Here is a 24,453-nt window from a genome sequence, read left to right as displayed (position 1 = left end):
CAAAAAAAGAAAGGACCAGGTTAAATAAAACAGGCACCCCCAACTCACTCCACCTATAAAAACATGAATAACAAAAGCCACTTGTTACACAGTGATCTGCGGATGCAATTTCCTGCAAATAGCTTTTTTTATGTGCGAATGGGAGGGCGGTTTCCTGCAGAAAGTGCTAACATACACACTTTGGAGTGGAGACGCGAGTGGTGGCCCAACTGAGTAGAACTGCCTTCCAGCCAGTGATGTACTATAATAGTTTCTGCTTCTGCTAAAAGGTCATTTCTTCTCAAAATACTTGTCAGTTGCTTTGTCTTGTGTTTTTTTTTTTGCAAACAAAAAAAAACAATCCTGATGTTTTAGGACTAGAACAAACTTGCAATGATCAAGAATGCAGAAAACAAGAATACACCAGATTCTTTTCTTCATCTTCATTCTTCCAGAAGGTATTTATTTATTTATGTCTTTATGCAGAGTGCTGCTCTGATCAGTTTCATAACTTGCCTGAAAGAATATTCTTGGAGTATTAGTCAGTGATGTAATGTCTGTTGTCACTTTCATCTTTCTCTGCAATCTTCATGATGAAAAAATAGTATTATATTATCTATGAGCTCTTTCCAAAGAATGCAGAGCACTGATGTCTCATTCATAAACTAAAAGTGAGTAAACTCCTTTAGAAAAAAAGTGGAAAAACAGCAAATAATATTTGTTGCATTGTTAGAATACTCTTTTTAATAACAGCAAATAATACTTGTATGTATAGTATAATAACAACACTTATTTTCATAAGGTGCTGAAGAACAGGAAAAATGTTAAAATACTGTTGGCAGTAATATACAGTATTTGCAACGTGTTCACTTTGTTATTCTATAGTCTGATGAAACTAGTTATCTTAATGTGTATTAGATTAATGTAGACATTTTATGAATATGAGAAGCTTTGACTTTGTATTTACTGTACATGACTTCAACAACATGTCTTTTAATTTTGTCTGACAAAAGAGTCACTCAGTCCTAGGAAAGGGTGATCAATTTAAAAAAACTGAACCTCTGAATCGAAGTCAGCTCCCTAAACCACCAGAAAAAAATATATATATTACACAACAAATACATCTCTTGATTCAAGTCTTCCTAAGTCAAGCTTTTTTAAACAAACAAGGGAATTTAATTAGTTTTATAAGATGAGAGATAGATTCACCTGTTTTTTTCCCCACTGCTTTTATTGAGCTTCTGTGGCTCTTTCATTCACAAAGATTAGTTTGTTTGCCTTCTTAATAAATATTTTTTATACAGCATTATTCTACCATTGCCTATATTTCTGTCATAGATAATAATATTAAAATGTGTTTGAAATGGATCAAACTTTCCCCCGCAAGGAAATGGAAACTGCTGAGAGTTAAGAAAGTTAAGAAAATGGCAGTCATTTCTGTGAACTTTCTGTACAAGAGGCTAACTGTTCTCAATCATGTTTTCTGTTAATTCGTCAGGCAGGTCCTCCGTCATGAGTAACTATCTGAATGTGGGGGGAAAAATTGGAGAACCAGTCATCCTACCATGTGCCAAGCAGAAAAAGAACTCCATGTATGGGACCAACAGATGTTGGTATTTAAATAATAATCCTGTGTACTGTTGGAGCTCTCCAGTGGTGAGCAAATTTGGCAGTCGACTCTCCATTAATGGAAGCTGCAACCTAGCTCTCAAAGACCTCGAGATTGAAGACTCCGGGCTGTATGCTTACGTGTCATCTGAGGGATATGTGGGGCAGGTGAACCTCACCGTAACTGAGGGTAAGACTTCGATGCATCTTCAGTTCTCCATGCCAGCAAGAGTGCTTTCAGAATAAGGCCAATTTTGCTTTGACTTAGTTAATGCTGCAGAACTGGTTTTCACAGTTATTGTAAACTGAAACGTAACTGACTTAACAAAGTCAAACAAAGAGCATATTATTCTTTCTAATTTGGTACGAGAACGGTGAGAATAGTCAAGAGATTTTGACTTTTACTGAAGTCTTCTGTGTGCTTCTGTGTGTCTTGGGTTCTTATACACAATTTAATATCATATTTTTGAAGGATCTGATTTAAGTGCAAATCAGGTGCACCATTGACAGCTCACGTCTCCCTCATCAAATGTCACAGGTGATGCCAGACTAGGTTCCATAACTGACCTACTATATCCTTTCATCTCCCAATAAAGTTGTCTTTTTGGTGTCCCATTTTCATTAAAATCAGCAAGGGTGGAATAAATATGACAAGAGTGAACAGGTCACAGAATTCCTTTCCTTCAATCCAGAGCCATAAAATCTCTTCGGTCTTGGAAAGAGGAGATTTTGGCAGATTTGTTATGGATATTATAAATGCCTGAAAGGTGAATAACAAAGTGAACCCAGTGGAACACTATGATCAGCATAGGAGCTGAGGAAACAAGTTATCATGAGGAATAACATTTGGTGCAGATAAGTAGGACTTAAATATTTTCAAAAAGAGTGGTTGGTTACCGGAGAATCCCTTCTCCCTGGGATCCTTTGTGAAACTGCTAGTAGAAAGTTTAGGATCAATGACTGCTAACTACTTAATGAACATGATGGGTTGAAAGACTTCCTACTGTTGTCTGGTTCAGGCTGTTCAACCCTCTACTTGAGACCCAGGTGAACTGAATGATCTTAAACCTACAGAATTAGTTAACCACAGGGCACCACATGGCTACAACCTCTACACCTAAAGACATAAATAAGTGTTGTATTTTGTAGGCACCCAGATTCCAGTTCCTAGTATACAGGGCATCAGAGGAAGATCTGTCCTGTTGCCTTGCCTGTCCATTAACAACGGAGGGGGGACAACCTTTGAGAAAGCCAACTGCTGGTATCACGAACACAGAGACATCCACTGCTTTTCTGGCACTTCTTCCAGCTTTAACAGGTTTACCTCTCGCCTTAAAGACAGCAACGACCAAAACATGATACTTTCTGAATTACAAAAGACAGATGAGGGGCTCTTCACTTGTTACCATAGTTCCCTCAACTACGGCCAGGTGAAACTGACTGTAAAAGATGGTAAGATTCTGCAGCTTCCTTTATTTCTGTGAGTGAATGTGGCATTAAAGAGAGAGATGACATAGTGGATTGAGGAATCTTTGACACTTTATGTTCTAAAAGTATATTGTAACTGCAGAGTTTTCCAACATATGTTCTGTTATAGTCAACAAGGAACACAACTGAGTTCATTGTTTAACGTTATACTGTAAACAATACAGAGCTTGTTCAACTAACTTAGAAGTGGATGGGTGTTAAAGTTTTAAAGTATCTGAATCAAAAATGCAAAAGGAGAAATGAGGAGTTCTCCCTCATTATATCAAAATATCAAAATATTCCTTAATTAAAACAAATCAAACAATCAGTGCATTGTGGTAACAGTGCTTCCACACACCGTCTAACAGCTTGTCTTTTGAATGCAGTTGCTGTGTCGAAACCTGTAATATCCAGGAATCCTGATATGCGTCTCATCAAGGCCGGTACTCCCATCACTCTGACCTGTCACTCTGAGAATGGCTCCTGGCCCATCTCCTACAGCTGGTACAAGCTCAACCCGCAAACAAAGAGCTATAAGCTCTTCCAGTCCTCCCAGGAGTCTCTGTCTTTCCACCCAGCTGAGGTACCCAGCGCGGGGAACTACAAATGTGTCGCCACCAACAAAGCTAATGGAGCCACCACAGCTGAAAGCACAACCACAGAGCTCATAGTACAGAGTGAGATAACTGTTCATTCATTTCTCCACTAACACCCTCCCCATTTCCAGATTTGAGATTTGCTCAATGTATCAAGAACACTCTCTTTATTTAGAACTTAATGTGTGGCTAAGAGAAAAAAAAAAACTTTTGTAGAAGGAGGATAGATCATCACTTTAGTTCCATTGAGAGCCTCGGTGTCCAAGTCTCTTTGTCTCTTGTCCCTTGCAGGTCCCATCACCAATATCTCCATCCAGGTCCTCCCCAAGCAGCTGTTTGTTTTTGAAGGACAGGCTGTTGTCCTGCGATGCCAGGTGAGAAATGGGTCTGAGCCCATCTCATGGACCTGGTACAGAATCGGGGAGGTGTCTGGAGAGAAAACCATTGTCGGCCATGAGCAGGAGCTGATGCTGACGGTCACCACACACAGCGGAGACTATGCCTGCAAGGCCCAGAATGAATACAGTGGGAAAAACATCACCTTAGAGAGCACGACAGTCACAGTGCACATCGTACCCAGAGCTAGTAAGGACAGATTCTTTACAGCTGAAAGGGACAGCTTCTTTTTTTATCCCTGCCATATTTAGCATGTACTGTATTTATTCTCTCTCATGTATTCTATTTACATATTTTTCACTCTAAGGAATTATTTATGCAAGCCCAGCTCCTTAAATTACATATTTGATCACCTTAAATTTAAATAAGATTTCAAGTCCTTTGGCATTTATATGTCTTTATATATGGAAGCTTTCCATAACAATCGTGTACGTTTATATATGATCATTCATTTTATGTTAAGCTGCTTTGCTTTCTTTCTGCTTTCTTACCTTTTCATCATGTTTTCACTGTGTTCAGCTGCTACATTAACTCCTGCAGGTTAATGTGTATAGCCTGTGGGATTCTTCCATTATAAACTTTACTAATATGGCAACCTATTAACATTCCAGACATATTATCAATGGCTCTGATGATTCAGCGGGCTGCTCATTTTCTCCATGCAGGAAAGGACTTGTTGTTGTGAGTGGTCAAATTCAAATTGGTCGGGTATAAATTGAAAAATACAAAACAATGTCGCAAAGAGGGGATTTATTAAGTCAATAAAAAGAGCAAGGCTAAATGTTTATAAAAGGTTAGGGTTAGGGGTTTTAAAATGGCTAAAACGTGGTGGATGTTTGATTAAAAAAATAAAAAGTAAAGTAACAAAACGAGTTACAAAATGTTTGGGTTACCAGCTACAAAATAGTCAGATAGGACCTGAGTCAGGTTGGATGCACCAATAAAGAAATTCAGCAATCTGATAGCCTAGAGAACCCGGTTCAGAAATGATTTACACTGAAATCTTCATGGCAAATACCAATGTAAGCAGAATTAGTACTGAGCACTGAGAAAGACTCATGTGTGGGGAGACGCATGAAAGAGCCAACGTTATACAATAATCTAGTTGACATACACTTCTTTAGATTCTGTTACTCTGTGTGAAGTGAAATTTAAAGCTTGACTTATTTCCTCAGGGGCACATTACCTTGCAGAGAGTCTAGTATGCTGCAGCCTCATGCTGTGTTCTTAGTTATGCTAAGAAACAATGACAATGCATTACAACGAGGGAAGTGCACCAGGGCATCCTGTGATTAATCATGAAACACCAGCAAAATTGCCTGTAGGCTAAGAGGAGTTCTGTTCAATTTGCATATTTACCTTTTTTTAACCTGCTCATACCAGACATGAATGATAGGCATACAAAACTCTTTACTTTCTGCATGCTTTTGTTTCGCATTTTCATGAAGCTGCCAAGCGGGTTTAACTCAAAGAGGAAACACTGTTAGCTCCAATGGTCCACTTTCATGAAGGCTATGTTTCTCCTTTAATCCTCCTCACCAGGAAACACTCACCAGGTTAATATTAGTTGAGTTAGAAACTGTAGACAAGACCTTGCCTGGAACAACAGTGGTCTGTGAGTGTTGAGTCTTGAATTAAAAGGGCTCTAGAAAACAAGAACAGGAAATGTAACACCTGCTGAATTTATAGCATCATTTATGGTAGTTAGGGGAAAAGGGCACACCTCATCATTATAACATGGTGAACATCAGGGCCCTTTGGGGTTTTACATACCCTCCTGGCAAACTAAACGCACCTTTCTCTATTGCAGAGGAATATGCTATTGCTACAGCTGGCCTGTGTTTTTCCCTGTTCATCCTGGCTGGCGCCTTTGTTATAGGCGTCTGGATATGGAAAAGAAGGAGCCCAGACTCTACGGCCTCCCAGATGCCACCCAGGAAAGGTAACTTCCCAAAACTAAAACTTTAGTCTTCTAAAACACGAAGGCTGAGAAGTGGGAATGCTTTTTTATTGTGCATGCTGCTGTTCTCTGCTTTGTCTGATGTCTAAAACACTCCATTATAAGGGCTCCAACACATAAAGAGAACACTGACATGGTCTCACACACCTGGTAGCAAGTGATTAAATGTTAAATGTGTGGTTCTACCTGAAGTGAGATACTTGATATTTAGAAATACTGTATTGATGGAGCTGAGCTGATTAACATGGCTCATAAAGCAAAAAGGCTAGTTCAAACGGCTGAATTGTGAAAATGTTGGTGCACAAATAGTAGATGGATGGATACCAATACTCACTAGAAGGTGGTATATAGATTATATGTGAATGATGGCTATGCATCCTCTTGTGGATGTCTGTGTGTCTTCTGGTGCTTTCTGCCCTTGTCATTGGGAATGATGTTATTTGGCCCAGATTTTTTCGCTTCCCTGAGCACTGTTGTCGTCACACAGCTGCCTGAAAAAGGTCAACTGACTACATTTACAGTATAAGACTTCCTGACCAAAAGGCTGTGGTAGAAAGGAAATCTACTACCCAGTCGTGTTCGTTATTGCTTTGCTGCTCTGTAACTTTCTCCAGCTCTAACCCAAGTGTTGAATGCAATCCTTTTAGGTCAGAGAATTGTGGAAAAAGAAAGTAATAATAAAACAAAATTCTTAACTCATGCAGAGCAAAGAAGGTTAATGTTACTACCAGATTGGTAATTTAATAAATATCACTCCCTTTCTAACTGGGAATAACATAAAATACTTCTGTCTTCTATCAATGTAAGTGTATGTATCATACTGTGAATATGCAAAACTATAATATCACTGGAGCTCAGTAGGGTGACTGTGGTAATGTTTGTAATTGTACTGGTAACTTTTAAGTATTTAAAAAAAACTGTTTTTCCAAACAGATGTCTCAATGCCCAAGAAAGATTCAGCAGCAGCAGACAATCATCACAGCAGAACGTAAGTTCTACAAAAAAAAATTTGTTGTCATACTTAGGTACTATCTGCTGTTGTATTACGGTGGAGTTTGGGGGTTTCAGGGAAGATATTTCTATTCTGGAACCAATCAGAGATCACATGTAATGAGAATTTTTATGAGCAGCTTGTGAGGAATGAATGAAACTCATATAATGTATACTGTACTATTGTCCCAGTGCAAAACAGGAGTGGTTACTACTGGTTGCTGAGATTGTAAAAAAAGGAATTTGGCAATTCCATATGGGATGCATATAAAAAAAACAGACAGATTTATTTATTTCATTAAAAAATTTAAAACTCTTTTATCCACTTAAAAAGTCTTTGGTGCCCTGCATTTACAGTTCCTGTTGAGCAAGAGGAAATCAGTCTATTCTGGTTAATAATTCCATTAACATGCTTAAAGTCATTAGCCAAAGCATAAGCAATACAGTAGATGGGAAAACAATAACATTCCTGCTCATTTACAGTACAGTACAGTAGTTACTTCATTACAGTTATTAGAAAATGTATAAACATTAGGTACTATCCTGTATTATATGCATTTAACACACACGCCTTTATTATAAAAAAGTTCAAATATGATAAAAATAAATAAATTCTTCATCTGAGAAGATGTGAGAAAAGAGAAATCTTGTAAATGCTTTACGCGTGCCCAGCTTGAAAGAGTTAAAGTATGTTAATTAAATGAAAAACGTGTAGGAATTACTACATCTCTTATAAACTAAAACTCATATAGCATTTGGTCATATAGCAAAGGATTACTGTAATGGGTGGATGAGCTCCTCCAATTTAATTAATAATATTAAAAATAATAATAATTATTACACTTCTATAGCGCTTTTCTGGACACTCCACTCAAAGCGCTTTACAGGTAATGGGGACTCCCCTCCTCCACCAGGGCTAGACCCCTACTCTTTTCCAGAAATACCCTGGAATCTTTAATGACCTCAGAGAGTCAGGACCTCGGTTTTACATCTCCTCCGAAGGACGGCGCCTTTTTACACTCTAGTGTCCCCGTCACAATTCTGGGGCATTAGGAAGGACCCACACAGACCATAGGTTGTGCACTCCCTGCTGGTCCCTCTAAAACCTCTTCCAGCAGCCTTAGTTTTCCCAGAAGCCTCCCATCCAGGTACTGCCCAGGATCACACCTGCTGAGCTTCAGTGGACTGCCAGTTATGAGTCGTAGGGTGAAACGGCTGTTGGCAATTCTCTCTCCCTTACCCTTCCATCAGGGTTATTCACCATTAGAGACCGCCGGCTTCACAATGCATCAGAGGAGAGCTGATTGGAGGCTGTACGGTCTGTAGCTGATGTCACTGCAAGCTTGCAGGTGCCTAGGAAATTGAAGTAGAAACTTGCATTTAAGGAAAGCTTTCGGGACACCCAGAGCAATCCCAGGCGAACAGAAGGAGAACAAACTCAAACCCGAATAAAACTCAGGATGCTGGAGTGTTGTAGTGTAATAACCATCAAGATGTATTAATAGTTTTAATATTATGTTTTTGCTTCCACAGTCCGTATGAGAGACAGAAGGCAAGAGAGAATCCGATCAAAAACCAATATCAGGATGTGCAAGAAGGGTTTTACTGCCCCCTCTCTATTGAAAATCAAGTCGAAGAGGATATTTATGATGACCTGACCTAATGAACCGACCTTGTGCCACAGTCCACTTACAAGTGTAGTTTTCCCAGGTTTTGCATATCAGTTCAGTTTATTGTTATATGCACAAGTGCAATGAAATGCTTTAACTGCAGTCTTGTTACAAAAAGCTCATATTTGGTGGGGTTAAATGTCAGTGCCATTATAATTAACCCCACAAGAAGGAGTTAAAGGCTTTTTGTCTTACTTTTTTATGTATTTATATTTTTTTACTTCCTTTTGAGTTGTAGCTATTGTCTGATATCCTCCAACCTCTTCTCTTAAGGTTTTAATTCAGCAAATTCATTTTAATAGTAAAAGCAGCTGTAAAAGCCAGAGCTCATGTTTTCATGAGCAAATAAAAAATGAATGAATTGTAAATCATCTCTGAAGTCTGTTCCAAAGTGAGGAAACAATGAAAAAAAACCTTAGAATTCATCATTCATTTTAAAACAATGGGTGAGTCAATCAAGGGATGGAAGGATATACCAGGTGTCCGTTTTCCAGCAATTAACAACAGGAAAACAACACAACTTCTTAGTCTCAAAGGCACACATTGAAGATCATGTTCATGAACATTTAAAAGAACAGGACAAAAATAATGTGTCTTGTAAGAAAGGATCACCCGACAACTGAATGAAACTGAATCAGGTCCAAAACTGTCAGGCAACATCTGCTTTTGTGGTCAGATGAGATGTACAGTATGTGTTTTTTTTTTGTCTTTGTTGTTACTGTTTTTCAAGAGCATTGCCCTTATTTAGGGTCCACACTAAGGGGTGCTAGTGAGCTTCTCGCACCACAAATGATCCCTCTGCCCTTTCACCTATCCTCGATTCTGCATTGTGGTAGTGTTATCGCCAGTTAAGGCAGATCTGGGGTACGGTATACACTTTTATTAAAACTTACTTGGCTAACGAGAGGCCACAAAAAAGTCTGTGGGAAGTACATTGATTGAGGTATTTAAATATGCTTCAAAATGGAAAAAAACACAGGAAGTCAGTGGCATTTTTTAAAATGAGCTGTGGGTCACCCTCACCATAGACCATACAGGTCTATCCCGCAAAAATTAAAGTGGTGCTGTCAAAAAGGAAAACCAAAACAGAGAGGTTTGAGGCTTTCGGGGCCACAACAGATAAAGAGGTCAAGCTCGATGTAATGTTATCTCCAGGTCACCGCTTGATAGCGACCCACAGAGTAGAGACCGAGGACGAAAAACACTGTGTAATGCTTCTGAGAACACAGAACAACACAGAGAGGAATTCACCACAGCAGCGATCCTCCTAACTGGCCGTGAGCTTGAGTCTGGGGATGTTTATCTGACCATCCGATAGACCTTTCTCTATATACATCATATGTGACCCACAGGATAAATGTCAAATGAGTGACTAGGCTCCTTTATGTTATTATGGTGCTGCTATTGTACCTTGTCAGGGGAGGGGGGAGGAGAGGGGGAGAGGGATGGGGGACCCATAATATATTTGCACAGGGGCCTGCAAAAAGCAAGTTCTGCCACTGATGATAAATGAGCTATCTGTGTGGGGATGAAATGTCCCATGGGAGCTTTTTGATTATAATCCATAGCATCTGAGTATGCCCAGGGTCTCTGCAAGATGGACACTGGTTAAAGGAATCAGATTACCTGTCTCCTGGAAATCTTCAGGGAACGGCTTCCCCTGCTACAGGGTGGCAAGTACTGATACAGATATTGAGGTCTTGAATCCTGAGACAATACAAGAGTTCGCATGGAAGCCCCAGGGATCTCCATCATCCCACACACCAGGACAAAGTCCTGGACAAGACCCTGGTCATCACATTTTGGAATTTAAAGAGTGTCCTCATCACTGACTCTGTGCCACAGAATCCATTTCCCCTCTCACTGCAATAAACAGAAACGTAATCACGACATTTTCCAAAGTGCAGTAGCCGGAGATAATACAAGGAAAAACAATGTGAGACAGCATAAATGGGTTTAACAGGAAGTGCCTGGAGAAAGCGAAGTATGTCAGCATATATTATATTTAGCCAGCAGGAGGCTGCAAGAACCACATTTGACCACAGGAGGGAAGAAAAGTCTTTTATAAGATCTAGCATTGCTGCACACCTTGATGTACTGAATGGCCTGCTCACATAATCAGCTTTTCTCATCTTATTCTTAAATAGAGTCCATTAACCATATACTGTACATTACACCTCAGAACATGTATTAAGCTATTTAAGGGTTGAAAATTCCATTTAAAAGTTCTTTGAAACCTATAATATCTTTACAAAAACAAAAAAAGTGTATCAATTAACTTGCTCATTCTGAACTGCAAGTTAATTTTAAAAAGTAAGATTGTTCTTATTTATAAATGATTTGCTGTTTGCTAACACAAGTAAGAGTGATCTTTTATATATAGTGTAGATTTTCACCTCTGCTAGTAAATTACAGAATTGCTTTTCCATTCCTTGCCAAAACAAGGAAAGCAGTTAAGGAGTTTCACCAGAATTCAGACACTCATAAGAGACAGGCGAGTAAAATCACTTTCAGTGAAAATGAGCAGATCAAGACCATTTGTGATAATTCACTGACACTAAGTAATTACTAGAGAAGTGTCCTAAAACATGGGTTTCTATTTATGCTTTTGAAATTCATATGTAATACTAAGCAAATAAATCAAATTTAAGGTAGTTAAGATAAAAATCCATTACCAGAAAAACGTAGAAATCACTAGTTTGGTTTTTGAACATTGTGTTCATATCTGGAAGATACAAGGATTAGTCTCATTTCGCCAAAGGCAAAAGAGCCTGTCGTTACTGGAAAAACAGCAAACGTAAAATACAACAAAACATGACTGTGCATTGCAAAGAACTTATTCACTTAAACGTACTACACTTTTCCACGAACGGAACATCACCACTAATTACTAACGACATTTTTAACCTTGACTTAAAACTCCAACAGTATTCGTCTATGGCAGGGGTACCCAACCTTTTTTAATGTAAGATCTACTTTTTCATTTGCCAGTCCAGCGCGACCTACCACTGTGAATTTGAAGCTCTGGTATAGGAAAAACAGACTGTGGGCACATCAGTACAATATCAATACCCATCGCTAAAATGACAGCAAATAAAAGCAAGCGACTCATGCTACAGTGAACAAATAATGTTCCTCATTTAAGAAAAAAGAATATCCTACCTTAATATGAGCATTGGCACTGAGCAGCTTACTTGAGGACACTTGTAATTGTTTTAAACGTGATGACATTTTTATTTTGTCCCTGCATCTCGACATTCATCTCTTTCAGCATTTCAGTCCAGTCTATGAGGAATGCTAAATCCAGGAGCCACTGGTCATCCTCTAATTAGGCATAATCACCATGTTTACATGACTTGAGAAACTCTTTGATTTCAGGCAACAGCTGTCTGAACCTCGCCAAAAATGTTTGCTTTTGAAATCTCCTCAGCAAACGTTTTTGTTGTATTACTTCTCGATCCCTAAATGACTTTGTGTTTAGCCAGGAGGTGGCTCACACTTGCTACAGTATAACTATGCGTTGATTGACGCTTCCCCTCTTGTATTGGGCCTCATAAAAACTGACTGCTGCTAGCTGAGATTGTAATTTTTTCACTTTTTTTTCCGTAACTCACTATAAGCGAGAAAGTCCACATCATACGTTTTGTGTGCCGTTTTGAAATACTGTTCTATATTTCCCTTTTTCGCGTAGACGCTAGCATTGCAGATTTGAATGCGATGGTACAAAAAAATAATAATAATCATGCTCCCGTTCCTCGTGGTAACGGTAAATCTTCGGTCTCTTTGCTTAATCATTTTCGCTCAAACACTACAACTCAACTGTCAAATAGGCAATCAAACTTCTCAAACTGCTGGAGACTTTGTCACCCCTAGTCTGTTTTCTGTTTCGCTGCACTATGCACTGTAGCGAATGTGGGGTTTGTGCGACAATAACCAAGAGAACATTCTTGGGTAGCTCACACAACACTCTTTATTTACGGAGCTCCTGTAGCCTTTTTCAGTGTCAGCCAGCTCTCAGGGAAGAAACTTTTACAACCCATTCGACAAGGGTTAAACACACACAAGAGCACTAAAATGTATGACATTACATGCACAGATCTGAATGCATTTTTTAGGCTATCGGAAAAAGTAAATAGTCAAATAGCCCATTTATTTTTTTGCCAAACATTCTTGCGATCGTGATCGACTGGTAGGGCACCCCTGCTCTATGGTCTCACTCACACACTAAGGAAGCTCTCCTCCCTGTATTTCTGAAGAGGCAGACATCCAGCTCCCTGGCATTCAGCTGATAAAATTACAGCTCCCCTTTTTACTTGTCTTTGTGCGTTCTGCAAGGGTCTGGAACAAACTGCCCTGCAATGATATTGAAGCCAATTCCAAGAGAAAATTCAGGAAATGGCTGCACAAGATCATTGCTGCAATAAGCTAGCCTTCATCTCGGTTTAAATCCAGATGAGGTCTTCTACTGTATGTGCTGTAGGTTTGAGATTGATATTTAGTGACTAATGACTGCTAAGGAAATGTTCTGGCTTCTCTTTTTAATTCAGCACAGTACTGACTTTTTTATAGTGTAATGAACAACTTCAGCTATATTTCAGATAAACAAGTTGTAAGCATCTAAATGAGAAAAACGGGTAGTATTGTACATTTACATTAACGTTTTTTAGTTGTACTGTGATCCAACTAAGAGAAAAGGGTTTCAGTAACCAAGGAAATGAAGCAAAAAAGCATAAATGCAACATGTACTATTTACATTGAAAAGTAACCTGTTGCCATAACACATGAGCAAACATTTACCAAAATGGCTGACTGTTTCCCCTTTTATGTCCTCAGTTCAAGGGCTAATATATTTGGTGTTTGCAAACTTCCCATCACAAACATTGTTAAACTGCACGTTTGTTTTCAGTGTTAGATACGTCATTGGCAACCAAAACCAGAACTTAGAGCAATTTTCACACTTTGGAGCTCCGATTCACACTCACTCTGTTGGAGCAGTACACCATTGACATGCTGGATTTGTTTTATGACCTAAAAAACTGGTATAAGTAAAATTTAGTTGCAGCACTCTCAACCCCTTGTTAACATTGAGAAGTACACATGATCACAAGTAATTTAGGATTATACCAATGTCAAAACCAGGCACACATCCATTAAGAGATACAGTTTCTTAATTTTATATGGTATTTTTTATTTTGAAAAACAATACTCAAACTCATTGTACCAAAAATGCATATTTAACATGGTAAGTAAAAATACAGTAACGTACCAAATACAACACATAACAAAAAGGCTCATTCAGCTCAACAATTTCAGCTATCCTTCAGTTAATGAAGTGTCAGCTATATACATACATCTGATTTAATCATGTACTACACTGAACTAATTAGTTTCTTTAACGTTTCTGTAAACATATTAGATAAAGAAATTGTTCTAATTGCAGGGAACAAAGATGATCGGATCACAGTAAGGAGGTGTTACCCTCTTCATTTCATATTGTTACAATAGCTTTCAGGTGATCTTCACATTTAAACAATGTCCATCTCAAACAGGATTATAACACGCAGACACTTGGTATGCAATCAAACCATGAGTTACCAAAAAATCCTTTAACAATGATATGACTCATATTACTTTTTCTTTCAACACTGATATATCTAGTAGATAAAAAAATTGATCCTCTGCTTCTCAGCTGTTCTTCTGGATGGCTTAATTTTTTTAAATCTCTTTAAAATATTTGCACATACAGAATTCATATAATAGTATAATTCAGCCAGAACAAATCCCAAACCCTTCCCATTGTCTTTCCAATGTTGCATACAGCAAGATGATCTCTTTCAGCTGAGTTTGGAAACTCCTGGACTGCTGAATTTGATGTTTAGTCCACTGGCCCAAAAAAGTTGCATGTCAAGATGACTTCAATACAAGATACAAGATACAAAATACAAGGGAAAATTCATTTTCTTACTTCAGATTCTTCAGACATCAGGCAGAAAACATTTTCAGGCTTTCTGGTGAAATTGCAAAGTCACTTTCTTTTGAGCTCCACTTAAATATTTTAAATATTTCGACCCCATTTTTTCAACTAATTAAAACCAGACCCTATAGGAATTCTTTGCAAACGGTGTACAAGAATTACCCACTAATTATTCATTACATGGGTTACAAAACCAGTTTTTCAAACCACTCATAATAAAAGCATAACCCTTCTGACACATTGCTCAGCTAAAAAAAAAACAAATATGGAATTGCTTTAAGAATACTCCATAAATAGCACAGTAGTCACGTAAGTGTTGCATTTGCTCAAAAACACTGTAATATTTCTGAAAACATTTAAGAATTATCATCTATTTATGATTTTGTGAAAACAGCTCTTGATAAGGGAGGCTAAAGCAGACTTATTTTAACTTGCAATGTATGTAGAATTACCCCTTTTTCTCTAAAAACTAAAAAACATTTAAAGCTAGCATGTAACTGTTTTGTAACAAACAGGGTATATTACAAATGTGCTTATTTTTAGATCTAATTTTACAAATGTACATCTGTAGTAAAGCAATTTGTTAAAACACTTGGCTTAAAACAAAACAAAAGCATCATTTTTAAAACAGTTCTGAAAACAAAGCACTCGAAGGCCAGCTTGAGTTCTCATAGGACTGCTGTGCTGTAAATTTAATTCAGAAGAATTTTTATATTTTAAAATATTTTAAAAGCATGATAATTTTTAATATTTTCACATTCAAGTAAATTAACCATTCCTGACAGTGATCTGCACTTTTCAATACTAAAAATCAGTGTGAATAAACATACTCACACTCTTCCTTCATTATTTCATTACGTTAACAAATCAGTTAATGTTTGTAATCCCCCCCTTTTAAAATAAGATAACATTTTCCACTTGTCCCAATACTCTAAATGTAACGCTGTATCTCATGTCAGTTTGTGTTAGAAATACATAGAATTAAGGTTTCTGTCACTCCAGATCTACCATGAGTTACAAATTAATCAGTTAGACAAGAGGTTATGTTATTGACTACATAATAATTCAGAATTCCAAGCTCTGATATTAAATTTAAATGAATATAAAGCTCAGATATCTCAAGTTCTTTCCAAATGTTCTAAAAAAACTTAAACCGCAGAAGCTGAATTCTCTGCTGTGAAAAATTCTGATGCCGTGATCTAACAGTTACAACAATAGCATTTGTTTGTTTGATATACATGACATTCTTGCTCTCAAAATTTTCCTCAAAGACTTTCCTGCTGATTGACTTCATAAACCTGAGTTTGCTCCCCAAAGACGCTAATATCTGTTTCTCTGTCTTGCATCAGGAAGAGCGGGCGTGGTCCTTTGTGTCCCATAGTGAGCTTGAAATTCCTTTCGACCGGCAGTTTTGTAACTTCCATCCACTTGTCACTCAAACCTGGTTCAGGAAAAACATCTTATTCCAGTGACTTCCTTGTGCTGTCTCTTGGTTAATTAATGGTGGAAAATTCTCAGGGAACCTCAGCTAAGTCAGTGCTCGATGCTTTGGGAAGAAGATTAGATGTCTGGGAGCTGCCAGCCTCTATGCTAAGGGCGTCTCATTTGGTTCCACGGGGTGGTTGTGGGGCTGTAATTCCATGGAAACGCCCATGTCGCTGGTGTACCTGGAGCACTTCCGGCTTTCCTTGAACATCTTGAGGCGCATCATGAGGTGGATCTTGAATTTCCGCGTAGCAAAGCAGTAGACAATGGGATCGAGAAGGCAGTTGAGACCCATGAGGCAGAGGGTGATTTGGTGGGCATCGTTCAAGCGCTGTTTTACATCCTGCGATGTCGTCCAAAGATTCAAGATGGCCAAAGTCCAGGGGCCTTGGATAATGTGGTGGGGGACGAAGCAGATGATGAAGACTCCCAGCACGGCGCACACCATCCACAGGGCTCGCTGCTTGACCCCTGTCTTCCGGCTGTTCTGCTGTGGCACCGGCTGGGATAAGAGTGTCCGGATGATAAGGAGGTTGCAAATAATAACCAGGAGGAAAATGAAGAAAAACAAGGCAATGATCAGGAAATGAATTGTGGCCACCTTCTTATTTGCTTCATAGTCTGTCTTATTGTAGCCCTCGTAGCACCGGTAATAATCTTCGTCGATCTTGTGGACGTGTGTATCGAACAAATACGGACCAGCACAGCACAGATTTAAGACCCATATGATCCCGGACACTATGATGCCTCGTTTCCGCTGGTCTGAGCTGGCAGCTTCCAGAGGCCTTGTTACGGCTCGGTAGCGATTGAAGCTGATGACCGCCAAGAAAGCAATGGAACAGTAGGTGTTGATAAAGAACATGGTGCCTGAAAGGGTGCACAGGAACTCCGGAAATATCCAGTTGCCATTTTTATGGTAATAAACAATCCAGAGTGGGAGAGCAGCCACAAACAGCAAGTCCGCCACGACAAGGTTAATCATATAGATCTTGATCTCATTCATCCCCCTGGATTGGTGCATTTTATTGAAAACCCAAAGCACATAGGAGTTGCATATCAGTCCCATAAAAAACACCAGGCTGTAGAAGATCGGGAAGAGAGTGTACCTGAAACTCGAGTCCACCGGATTTGACAAATTGGTGGACATGTTTCCTGAAGAAATGTTCTCCTTCGCTGCTGGTTCCTGAATAAAATAACACACACAATTTTAAATATAGGAAATGAGCAACAGAAAGAACACAACGAGCAAAAGCTGCAGTGAAAATGCTCCTCTTCGCTTGTTCAACTGAACTTTACATTCTGTGCCAATCTGAAAAAGCACAAGTGCAAAGTGATGCAACCAAGGAAATGCTTCATGTGGCGTAACTGCAAGTCACAGCACATAATGTTCACTAAATATACTCTCACTAAAGCACCCTTCACAATTTCAGTTTATTGCACATTTTTTCTTTCATTTAAGTTTAGTAATTAGACAAGTGAGTAAAAAAGACTAAGCTCACTGTAGGATGTTTCAAGCACAAATGTCCCCTACAAGCTTACAAACCCTCTCCTTTGCTCTAATGAGACAGAGAGCATTTAAATTAATGCTCAGGCAGAGGAGGCTTGCGCAAATTAGCCTAAGGCCAATCATGAGAAGGAATCTGTAATAAAGGAATTGCCCCACGAGTCATTAACAATTCAAAGAAATGCAAAGCTTTTCTCTAAGAACTGGACTGGTCACCCACCCAGAAAGAACAAAAGGTGATTTCTCCAGAAGATTGCCCAAACACATATAATTAAAACTACAGCGTATCTACAGCCCTCTGGATCTCTTTTCTTTCCTCTGAGAAAAAGTACAGAACATCACCTGTTGAAATGACAATTCTGTAAACACAATGTAAATTTAAATGTCATTAGGACAGCAGCATCACTATCTTCTAACCTGCACACTTAAAATCGCAGAAGCTAAGCAAGACAGGGCAGATCAGGACCTGGGATGAAAGCCTGGGTCCTGCAGTAAGTGGTGTTGGTGAACCAATAGGTGGCGCTCTTGCCTGTAAACCAGAATTCCCAAGCTTATGACCCAGTATGGTCACAGGGGAAACTGGTCTTTAGAAGAAAATATCCTTCAGATGAGACATCAAACTGAGGTCCTGAATAACTGGTTATTAAATATCTCATAGCACTGTCAGTAAGAATGGAGATATTAACCTCAGTGTTTTGGTAAAATTCTCCCTTTGGCTTGGATAATTTGGCCAATGTAACGTTCCTCTTTTAATTTAATTACTGGGCAATTTCTCACTCCTGTGCATGTTCTGCTGTGTAGTGGGGTGGCTGGCACAGAATGGGTGCTGGGTGTCACCTTGTTGGGAGCTGCATTTCAGTGTTGGATTTTGGAAGTTTATCCCCTCAAATGTGGAAAGAGATTTGCAAGCCTTTGGGATAAAAACATCTTCATAATGCAATTTAATCTTGCACTTATCTTGTGCATTAAGAAACTTGGCTCCATTCTATACTGGTACTTGCCAAGAAGCTAATGAAGTAAACTTAGCAAAGTACAAACTAGTCAAAAGTTACATACAATCCCAAAACAGAAAAATATATTTCGATATACTTACAGTATTTAATAACCTACCAAGTTAAGTCATAAATTAATTCATAGCAATAATTGAAAATGATAAGTAATACTTTACAAAACTGAAAGCCCTCTTTGTATGAAAGATCATACAGGCTTCTGCAGAGCTTTCTGATAACATCTCAACAGCATAAAATGTCTTTGAAGATTATTTAAAGATTTACTGAGCGCTGCCAATGAGAAAGCAATCTTGAGACTTACCTGCAAGTGTATCTGCAGATCAACAGCCAGGCTGCATATTTAACAGAAATTCTTATGTATACATCAAAAGAAAGTGGTCTCAATTCTGTTTTGTTACAGCTATAGCTCCTGCTATATCGTCTATGTTTAGCATTATTTAGTACCTCCCCATTTTCAAATTTATTGATTCTACCTGACACTGCTAAACATTATCCAAATGTATAATGTCAAATGCAGAATATAAGCATTAAAAAAATTAAAATTGATAGGCAGAATTCCCACTGTGTGTATCCTTCAATTGAACAGCATGATGTGGTCCTCCTGAATCTAGTCTTGATTTATTGAGAAAAACAAATCTGCTCTTCACAGCTACCTGTTCAGATCTTTTTCCAGCAACACAAACCAGCTACTGTGTAAAGAAATATACTCACCATGTAAAAGGAATGAGCTTCCTCAAAGAAAGAGTTCTGCTTCTATTCCTTGCTTTCTCTTGCTTGGATGGGGCACCTAGTGATGATCGAGGAAAACAAAGTCTCTGAAGATTGTCTTCCTTGATCCATCGTGTCGTATCAACGTATGGCAAATGTGAACTTTGCTCAGCTGAAAGGAGTATCTCACAGTGTGATTCATTTCCTGGCTCCGTTTCAAAAGAACACAGAACACGCTACGTCTGTGGTCCACTCTTTTTTTGGTATTTAAATTTTCTGTAGTGGAGCAACTGATCGGCAAGACTGGAATTCACATGAATCTGACAATTAAATATGGTTTACAAGTCCAAACTAAGAAATCTGCAAAGGAAATTCTGCAAACTAGAAGTGCTTTTAACGATACGCAATAGTAAAGAAGAACAAATTATTTCAAAAACAATGATACAGCCTATTTATAGTTTTTTTTTTAACAAAACCACATGTACAACACACACAATAAATAGTACTGTGTTCTTACCTCCATTAATCCTTGATTCATTCTTTATAGCCCACGCTTGTTTTTCAGGGAGTCTGACAAGGTTTGAGACAGCACAGCTAAACCTCATCCAGGGCCTGTTCTGACAAGCCTCAAAGGAGGTGAAGACTGGAAAGGATGAGTGTTGAATTTCTTGAAGATGGAAGTCATGTTTGTGAGACCAGGGTTCCCTGTCCCCACTTCACAGGCAAGTAGTACCTCCAAGGCGAAGGTTAAAAGCCCCACAATAATTGCATTCAAAACGGTACCGGTAAATAATTACAAATAGAACTTTAAAATCCTCGAGATCACTGCAAGAGCTGTCCTGACGGAAATTAAGTCAGTCCCTGGGAAGATTGTCTGTTTGTTTCCAGAATGTACATTCTAGCTGCCTTTAAACAAAAAAAAAACAGGCACAGCCAGGAGGTTACAGCTCGTGTTTAATATTTAGAAATGTTCCAACTTGAATGTAAATAAAGATTTATGACACACCGGTTTGTATTTTTTTAAACTCCTTTCTTATGTATCCTGTTACTGTAAAGATTATCCTCTGCAACGTATACCATACATTTGCTCACTGTTATCTCTGTCTTGGTGTTACAGGGCGAGAGTGTTACAGGGAAGTAAACTAGCACTTGGTCACCATCATTTCACTGAGAAACCATCTGCAGCTGACTGTGGACTGAGACCTCCACCACCCAAGATCTTCTTTTGCCTTCTTATTTCCTCTCATTCTTTTAAGAAAGATATTTTACTAAGCCACCCCCACCAATTCTAGGAATAACAATAGCTTCTACCCTAGCAGTGCACACGGTGAACAGCTAACTGCTGTAATGCTTCAGAATTCAATGCTCCTCTGCACTCTGCATTTTATTTGGCTACAACATATCAATTGTCCTGTGTGTGTACTGTTCTGTACTACACGTTGTGTGTTTTTGTGCTATGTAGTGAATTATGGTTGGGTGTGACTGTCATTATTTATTATTTCCTGTTTTGTAATGTACGGTGCACATTGTGTGTTGTTGTCTACTGAACCGTGCATTTCCCAAAAGAATGGCATGAATAAGAATCCCAATGCACACGTACTGTACATATGACAAATAGACTCCTTTCTCATTAGAGAAATATATTGTTCTGGAATCGGTCCAGAGAAGAGCACTCGGTCATATTCTGGGGCCTAAGGGAATGGTCTAAGCTGACAGACTGAAGGAACTGAACTGAGTCATGAACAGAGAAAACAACATTCAAAATGCTTAAATCAGAATGAACACTGAAACACAAACCAGGTGGCACAAGTTACACTACATGGAAGTGCATTTGAATCCAAGAAGGCACAGAAGGCACATCTTTACCCAAAAGGTTGTGGGAGCATAGAACAAGCTAGCCAGCCATGATATCCATCTTTCAAGAAATGGGTGGATGATATCATTGGGTCGGTTACCTACTAACTGAAAGACAGATCTAGACTGTCCATATGGCCTCCTCTCGTTTGTAACCTTTCTGACACTGTGAAAGTTTCAAAGGAGTCTTGAAAGATACTTGGACAATAAAATTGATGGGGCAAAAACACTCTTCTCCTGCCTGAAGATGTCCTTATGTTCCTCAGCACACCTGTGTTTTTTTCACACAGCATTAGTCTACATTTCCTTCAATGTGTTGTTGTGGAACGGACCAAGGTGTAGGTCTAGCCTAAACCCCCAACAGTTAATAATTTCTGCTAGACACAATGTAACTGCTATTTCCAGGTGTAAGGAGTTGGCACTTACGGGAAAGGGTTTTATCCTTACCACACCTTCCTACCTTTATAAATTCTGTATTTGCAAATAAAAGTTTAATGTGTAACTTCAATGCAATTTACATGTCTGCTGTGCAGGGCCGTAAGCTCCTTTTAGATGAACTTTGATTTTAAACTACAGAAAAACCCCCTCCATTTCATTCGTAATCCATTTCTGATTACGAGGGGACTTCATAGAATGAAAACTGCAAAACATCATATCAAAACAAGGAACAGGTGACACAAAAAAAAATATGGAAAGGGCATTTTAGGAGAAGCATCAAACTGACATTGGTAACTGAGGCCTGAGAGAGCTGCAACGCTTATTTGACTGTGCAGGACCACATGACAGCATTATCAATGATGCCAAACGTGATATAAAAGAGCTCATTTATTGAACAGTGGTAACTGAGACCTGAGAGAACTGCAATGCTTATTTGACCGTGACTGTGTAGGACCACGTGACCGCATTATCAGTGATGCTAAACACGCCGTAAAAGAGCTCATTTATTCTAGTTATAAGGAGAAATTCCAAATCACAGGGAAAGTCCAGGTTCACAGGTCACAGAGGAAGGAAGTTCCTCTGTTTCCTGTTTTTAGCTAAGTAAGGTCATCATGGCAAACCACTGAAGAAGGATCACATCATCTGAATCAATAAATTCTTATTTCTATATTTTTAATTCAGGAATATAGAATTTCTTTATCAACAGAATGTTACGTTCTAAATTAACAGGTGTTTTGCAAATGTTGGTCATTAACCAAATCTATGTGAGTGTGTGGACTCATGTGACAAAATATGGCAGGCAACGCATGTTTAGCTTCCATCTCCTTTCTGGAGTAAGAAAAACGCAAAGCCTCAATTGAGGAAGCTGGAGAACATACAGGTCAACCCTTCATTCCACAATCCCTGGCATCAGAGCTTCAGCTGATGTTGATCCTACTAGGACTAGGATGCAGTGACATGTCATGCTGAATCTCTGCTGCTGTTTGCACAGGATCAACAAAGTATATGGTTTGTGTAAGTATTTTGGTCAGTGCAGGAATATATACTATATACATGGATACTTGCTTTGTGTTTCAAAGTATTACATGTATACAATGTCTTCACTGTTACCATCACTTTCAACCGTCGCTCATCCAATTCAGGGTCACGTGGCCTGAAGCCTTGGGATACATCGTTGGTGGGACGCCAGTCTATCGCAGGGCACACAGCGATACAGACATGCACACACTCACACCAGGGCCAGTTTAACAGAAGCTCATTTACCTGCCAGCATGCCTTTGGACATGCAGACTCCACACAGATAGCACCCCTGGAATTGTTCCCAGGGCCCTAGCACTACAAGGCAGCAACGCTCACCACTGCACCATAGTGCTGCCCAAAAGACAGAGGTGGGATTTGAACCTGTGCTCCTGTAAGCATTTTTGCTTACAAGACAGTGATTTAGACCATCGAGCTCTCTCAGCTCCATATGTATACACATATAGTATAAACACACACATACAGACAAGTATGCACAGAAGTCTGGAAACTGTATGCCAAAACCACACTCCTTGGAAAGAGGGACCCGACCAAAGCAAGGCAAAACATGAAATTCCTGTTCAGAATTTTCCTGAACAGGAAATTCTCAGCAGAGGTAGAATGAGCAAAACAATTTTTGTTGGGAAATATAAATGGATCTGGCTTTGACCTTTCTCTGTCTATCCTTAAGGATTTTATTCAACTACAATTTTAAAAATTCAAACAAAAACTGTCATATCCTAAGATAAGGATATAAATGTCCCCAGAAAAGTTAAGATTCTTTCTTTTCATCCATCCTGTGTGTGAAAGGTGTTTGGTGCTTCAACCAACCAAAGTACTTTAATTATTCATGGATTCATAGATCATGTCTGATTGTCACAGGTGAACAAATGCCTAAAAGTTCATGGTAGAATGGCCCGGGTACAAAATTTACTGTTTTTTCAATGTATTATTCATCTAATGCAGCTATAGGTGTTAACAGCGGTTACAAATTTATTCAGAGTCCCATCGCCTTATCTTTTAAAGCCTAGCTGAAAAAGTTGTGTTAATGGATAAAGAACTGTTTTGAAGTCTTTATGGAAAGACGTTCTCTTAAAATTCATACTTCTTAACAAAAAAACTAAGCACAGGGGGCTACTGAAGAGGGTTTGTAAAGAGAATAACTACTTTAGTACATACAAATCATTTCAAATAGAAATTTAGCGGTACACTAATTTCCTCAACCCTTAATAACATAAATAAGAATACAACCCACTATAAAAACATGATGCATCCAGTTGTAAAAGGATTTACAGCAAAGGCATGATTCCTAATAGATAAGATAGATCACTCCTAGGATGACTAACATATAGTCTCCAAGTAATAAGTCCAAATAAGGTCATTACTGAAATGAATGAGTTCTAAAGCTCCTCTTGAGATGACCTCAGGTCGGAGGACAGAGGTTACTCAAACTAAGCAGGCTACCAAGCAGCAGGGCTTGTGTAGTACATGGACAATTGCACAACTTTTGACAATCAGGTTTTTCTAGAACCCTATGCATGGGTGAGGGGTTCTCAGTGGTTCTTCATGGACAAAGCCACATTTTCACCATGCAAACAGGAGCTCCCAGACACACTGTTGGCGAACCACACAAAAACCCTTTAACCACTTTGAACTCAAAGCATCACAGTCACACCACACACAGGTTTCCAATGCAATCAGCCTAAGAACACACAACCAAGTTCTTTCATCTTGAATTCAAGGTTTTTTTACAGTAATGACAGAAAAAAGATCATACTAGAACAGACTGGAAGACAG

General features: G+C 38.9%; 2 protein-coding genes and 1 long non-coding RNA gene across 5 annotated transcripts; 1 reads left to right on the top strand and 2 right to left on the bottom strand.

Annotated features, from left to right (window-relative positions):
* The first annotated feature begins 210 nt into the window (after nucleotides 1–210).
* Nucleotides 211–9,034, top strand: LOC107077536 (Fc receptor-like protein 5). Its single transcript, XM_015348847.2, has 8 exons — nucleotides 211–437; nucleotides 1,478–1,777; nucleotides 2,737–3,039; nucleotides 3,441–3,731; nucleotides 3,942–4,235; nucleotides 5,857–5,988; nucleotides 6,940–6,994; nucleotides 8,530–9,034. Exons 1-8 carry the CDS (start codon nucleotides 383–385, stop codon nucleotides 8,657–8,659), a joined length of 1,560 nt encoding a protein of 519 aa, XP_015204333.2. The 5' UTR covers nucleotides 211–382; the 3' UTR covers nucleotides 8,660–9,034.
* On the bottom strand, nucleotides 7,259–12,555 carry LOC107077539 (uncharacterized). The gene is made up of 3 exons (XR_001478567.2): nucleotides 11,829–12,555; nucleotides 10,293–10,529; nucleotides 7,259–8,349 (listed from the first exon to the last, which is right to left on the bottom strand). It is a non-coding gene; the product is annotated as an uncharacterized lncRNA (long non-coding RNA).
* Nucleotides 12,556–13,829: 1,274 nt separating this feature from the next.
* On the bottom strand, nucleotides 13,830–19,974 carry ptafr (platelet-activating factor receptor). 3 transcript variants are annotated; one of them, XM_069195528.1, is made up of 3 exons: nucleotides 19,865–19,974; nucleotides 19,351–19,426; nucleotides 13,830–17,308 (listed from the first exon to the last, which is right to left on the bottom strand). In XM_069195528.1, exons 2-3 carry the CDS (start codon nucleotides 19,351–19,353, stop codon nucleotides 16,226–16,228), a joined length of 1,086 nt encoding a protein of 361 aa, XP_069051629.1. In that variant the 5' UTR covers nucleotides 19,354–19,426; nucleotides 19,865–19,974; the 3' UTR covers nucleotides 13,830–16,225. The 3 variants fall into 3 exon arrangements, with proteins under 3 accessions (XP_069051629.1, XP_015203863.1, XP_015203865.1); XM_015348377.2 differs by lacking the exon at nucleotides 19,865–19,974 and having other exon boundaries at nucleotides 19,351–19,685; XM_015348379.2 differs by lacking the exons at nucleotides 19,351–19,426; nucleotides 19,865–19,974 and having other exon boundaries at nucleotides 13,830–17,487.
* Between the last annotated feature and the right edge of the window lie 4,479 nt (nucleotides 19,975–24,453).

This window comes from Lepisosteus oculatus, chromosome 11, assembly GCF_040954835.1.
Source record: "Lepisosteus oculatus isolate fLepOcu1 chromosome 11, fLepOcu1.hap2, whole genome shotgun sequence".
In the NCBI taxonomy this organism is placed as follows: Eukaryota; Metazoa; Chordata; class Actinopteri; order Semionotiformes; family Lepisosteidae; genus Lepisosteus; species Lepisosteus oculatus.
Note: the sequence above shows the minus strand (reverse complement) of the source record. Positions and strands in the feature narration are given on the sequence as shown.

Excerpts from the sequence above, each read along its gene's own strand:
- LOC107077536 (XM_015348847.2), top strand. The coding sequence starts at position 383 with ATGCAGAAAACAAGAATACACCAGATTCTTTTCTTCATCTTCATTCTT. Across the intron at positions 5,989-6,939 it reads CCAGATGCCACCCAGGAAAG|ATGTCTCAATGCCCAAGAAA; the intron begins GTAACTTCCCAA and ends TTTTCCAAACAG. Across the intron at positions 6,995-8,529 it reads GACAATCATCACAGCAGAAC|TCCGTATGAGAGACAGAAGG; the intron begins GTAAGTTCTACA and ends TTGCTTCCACAG.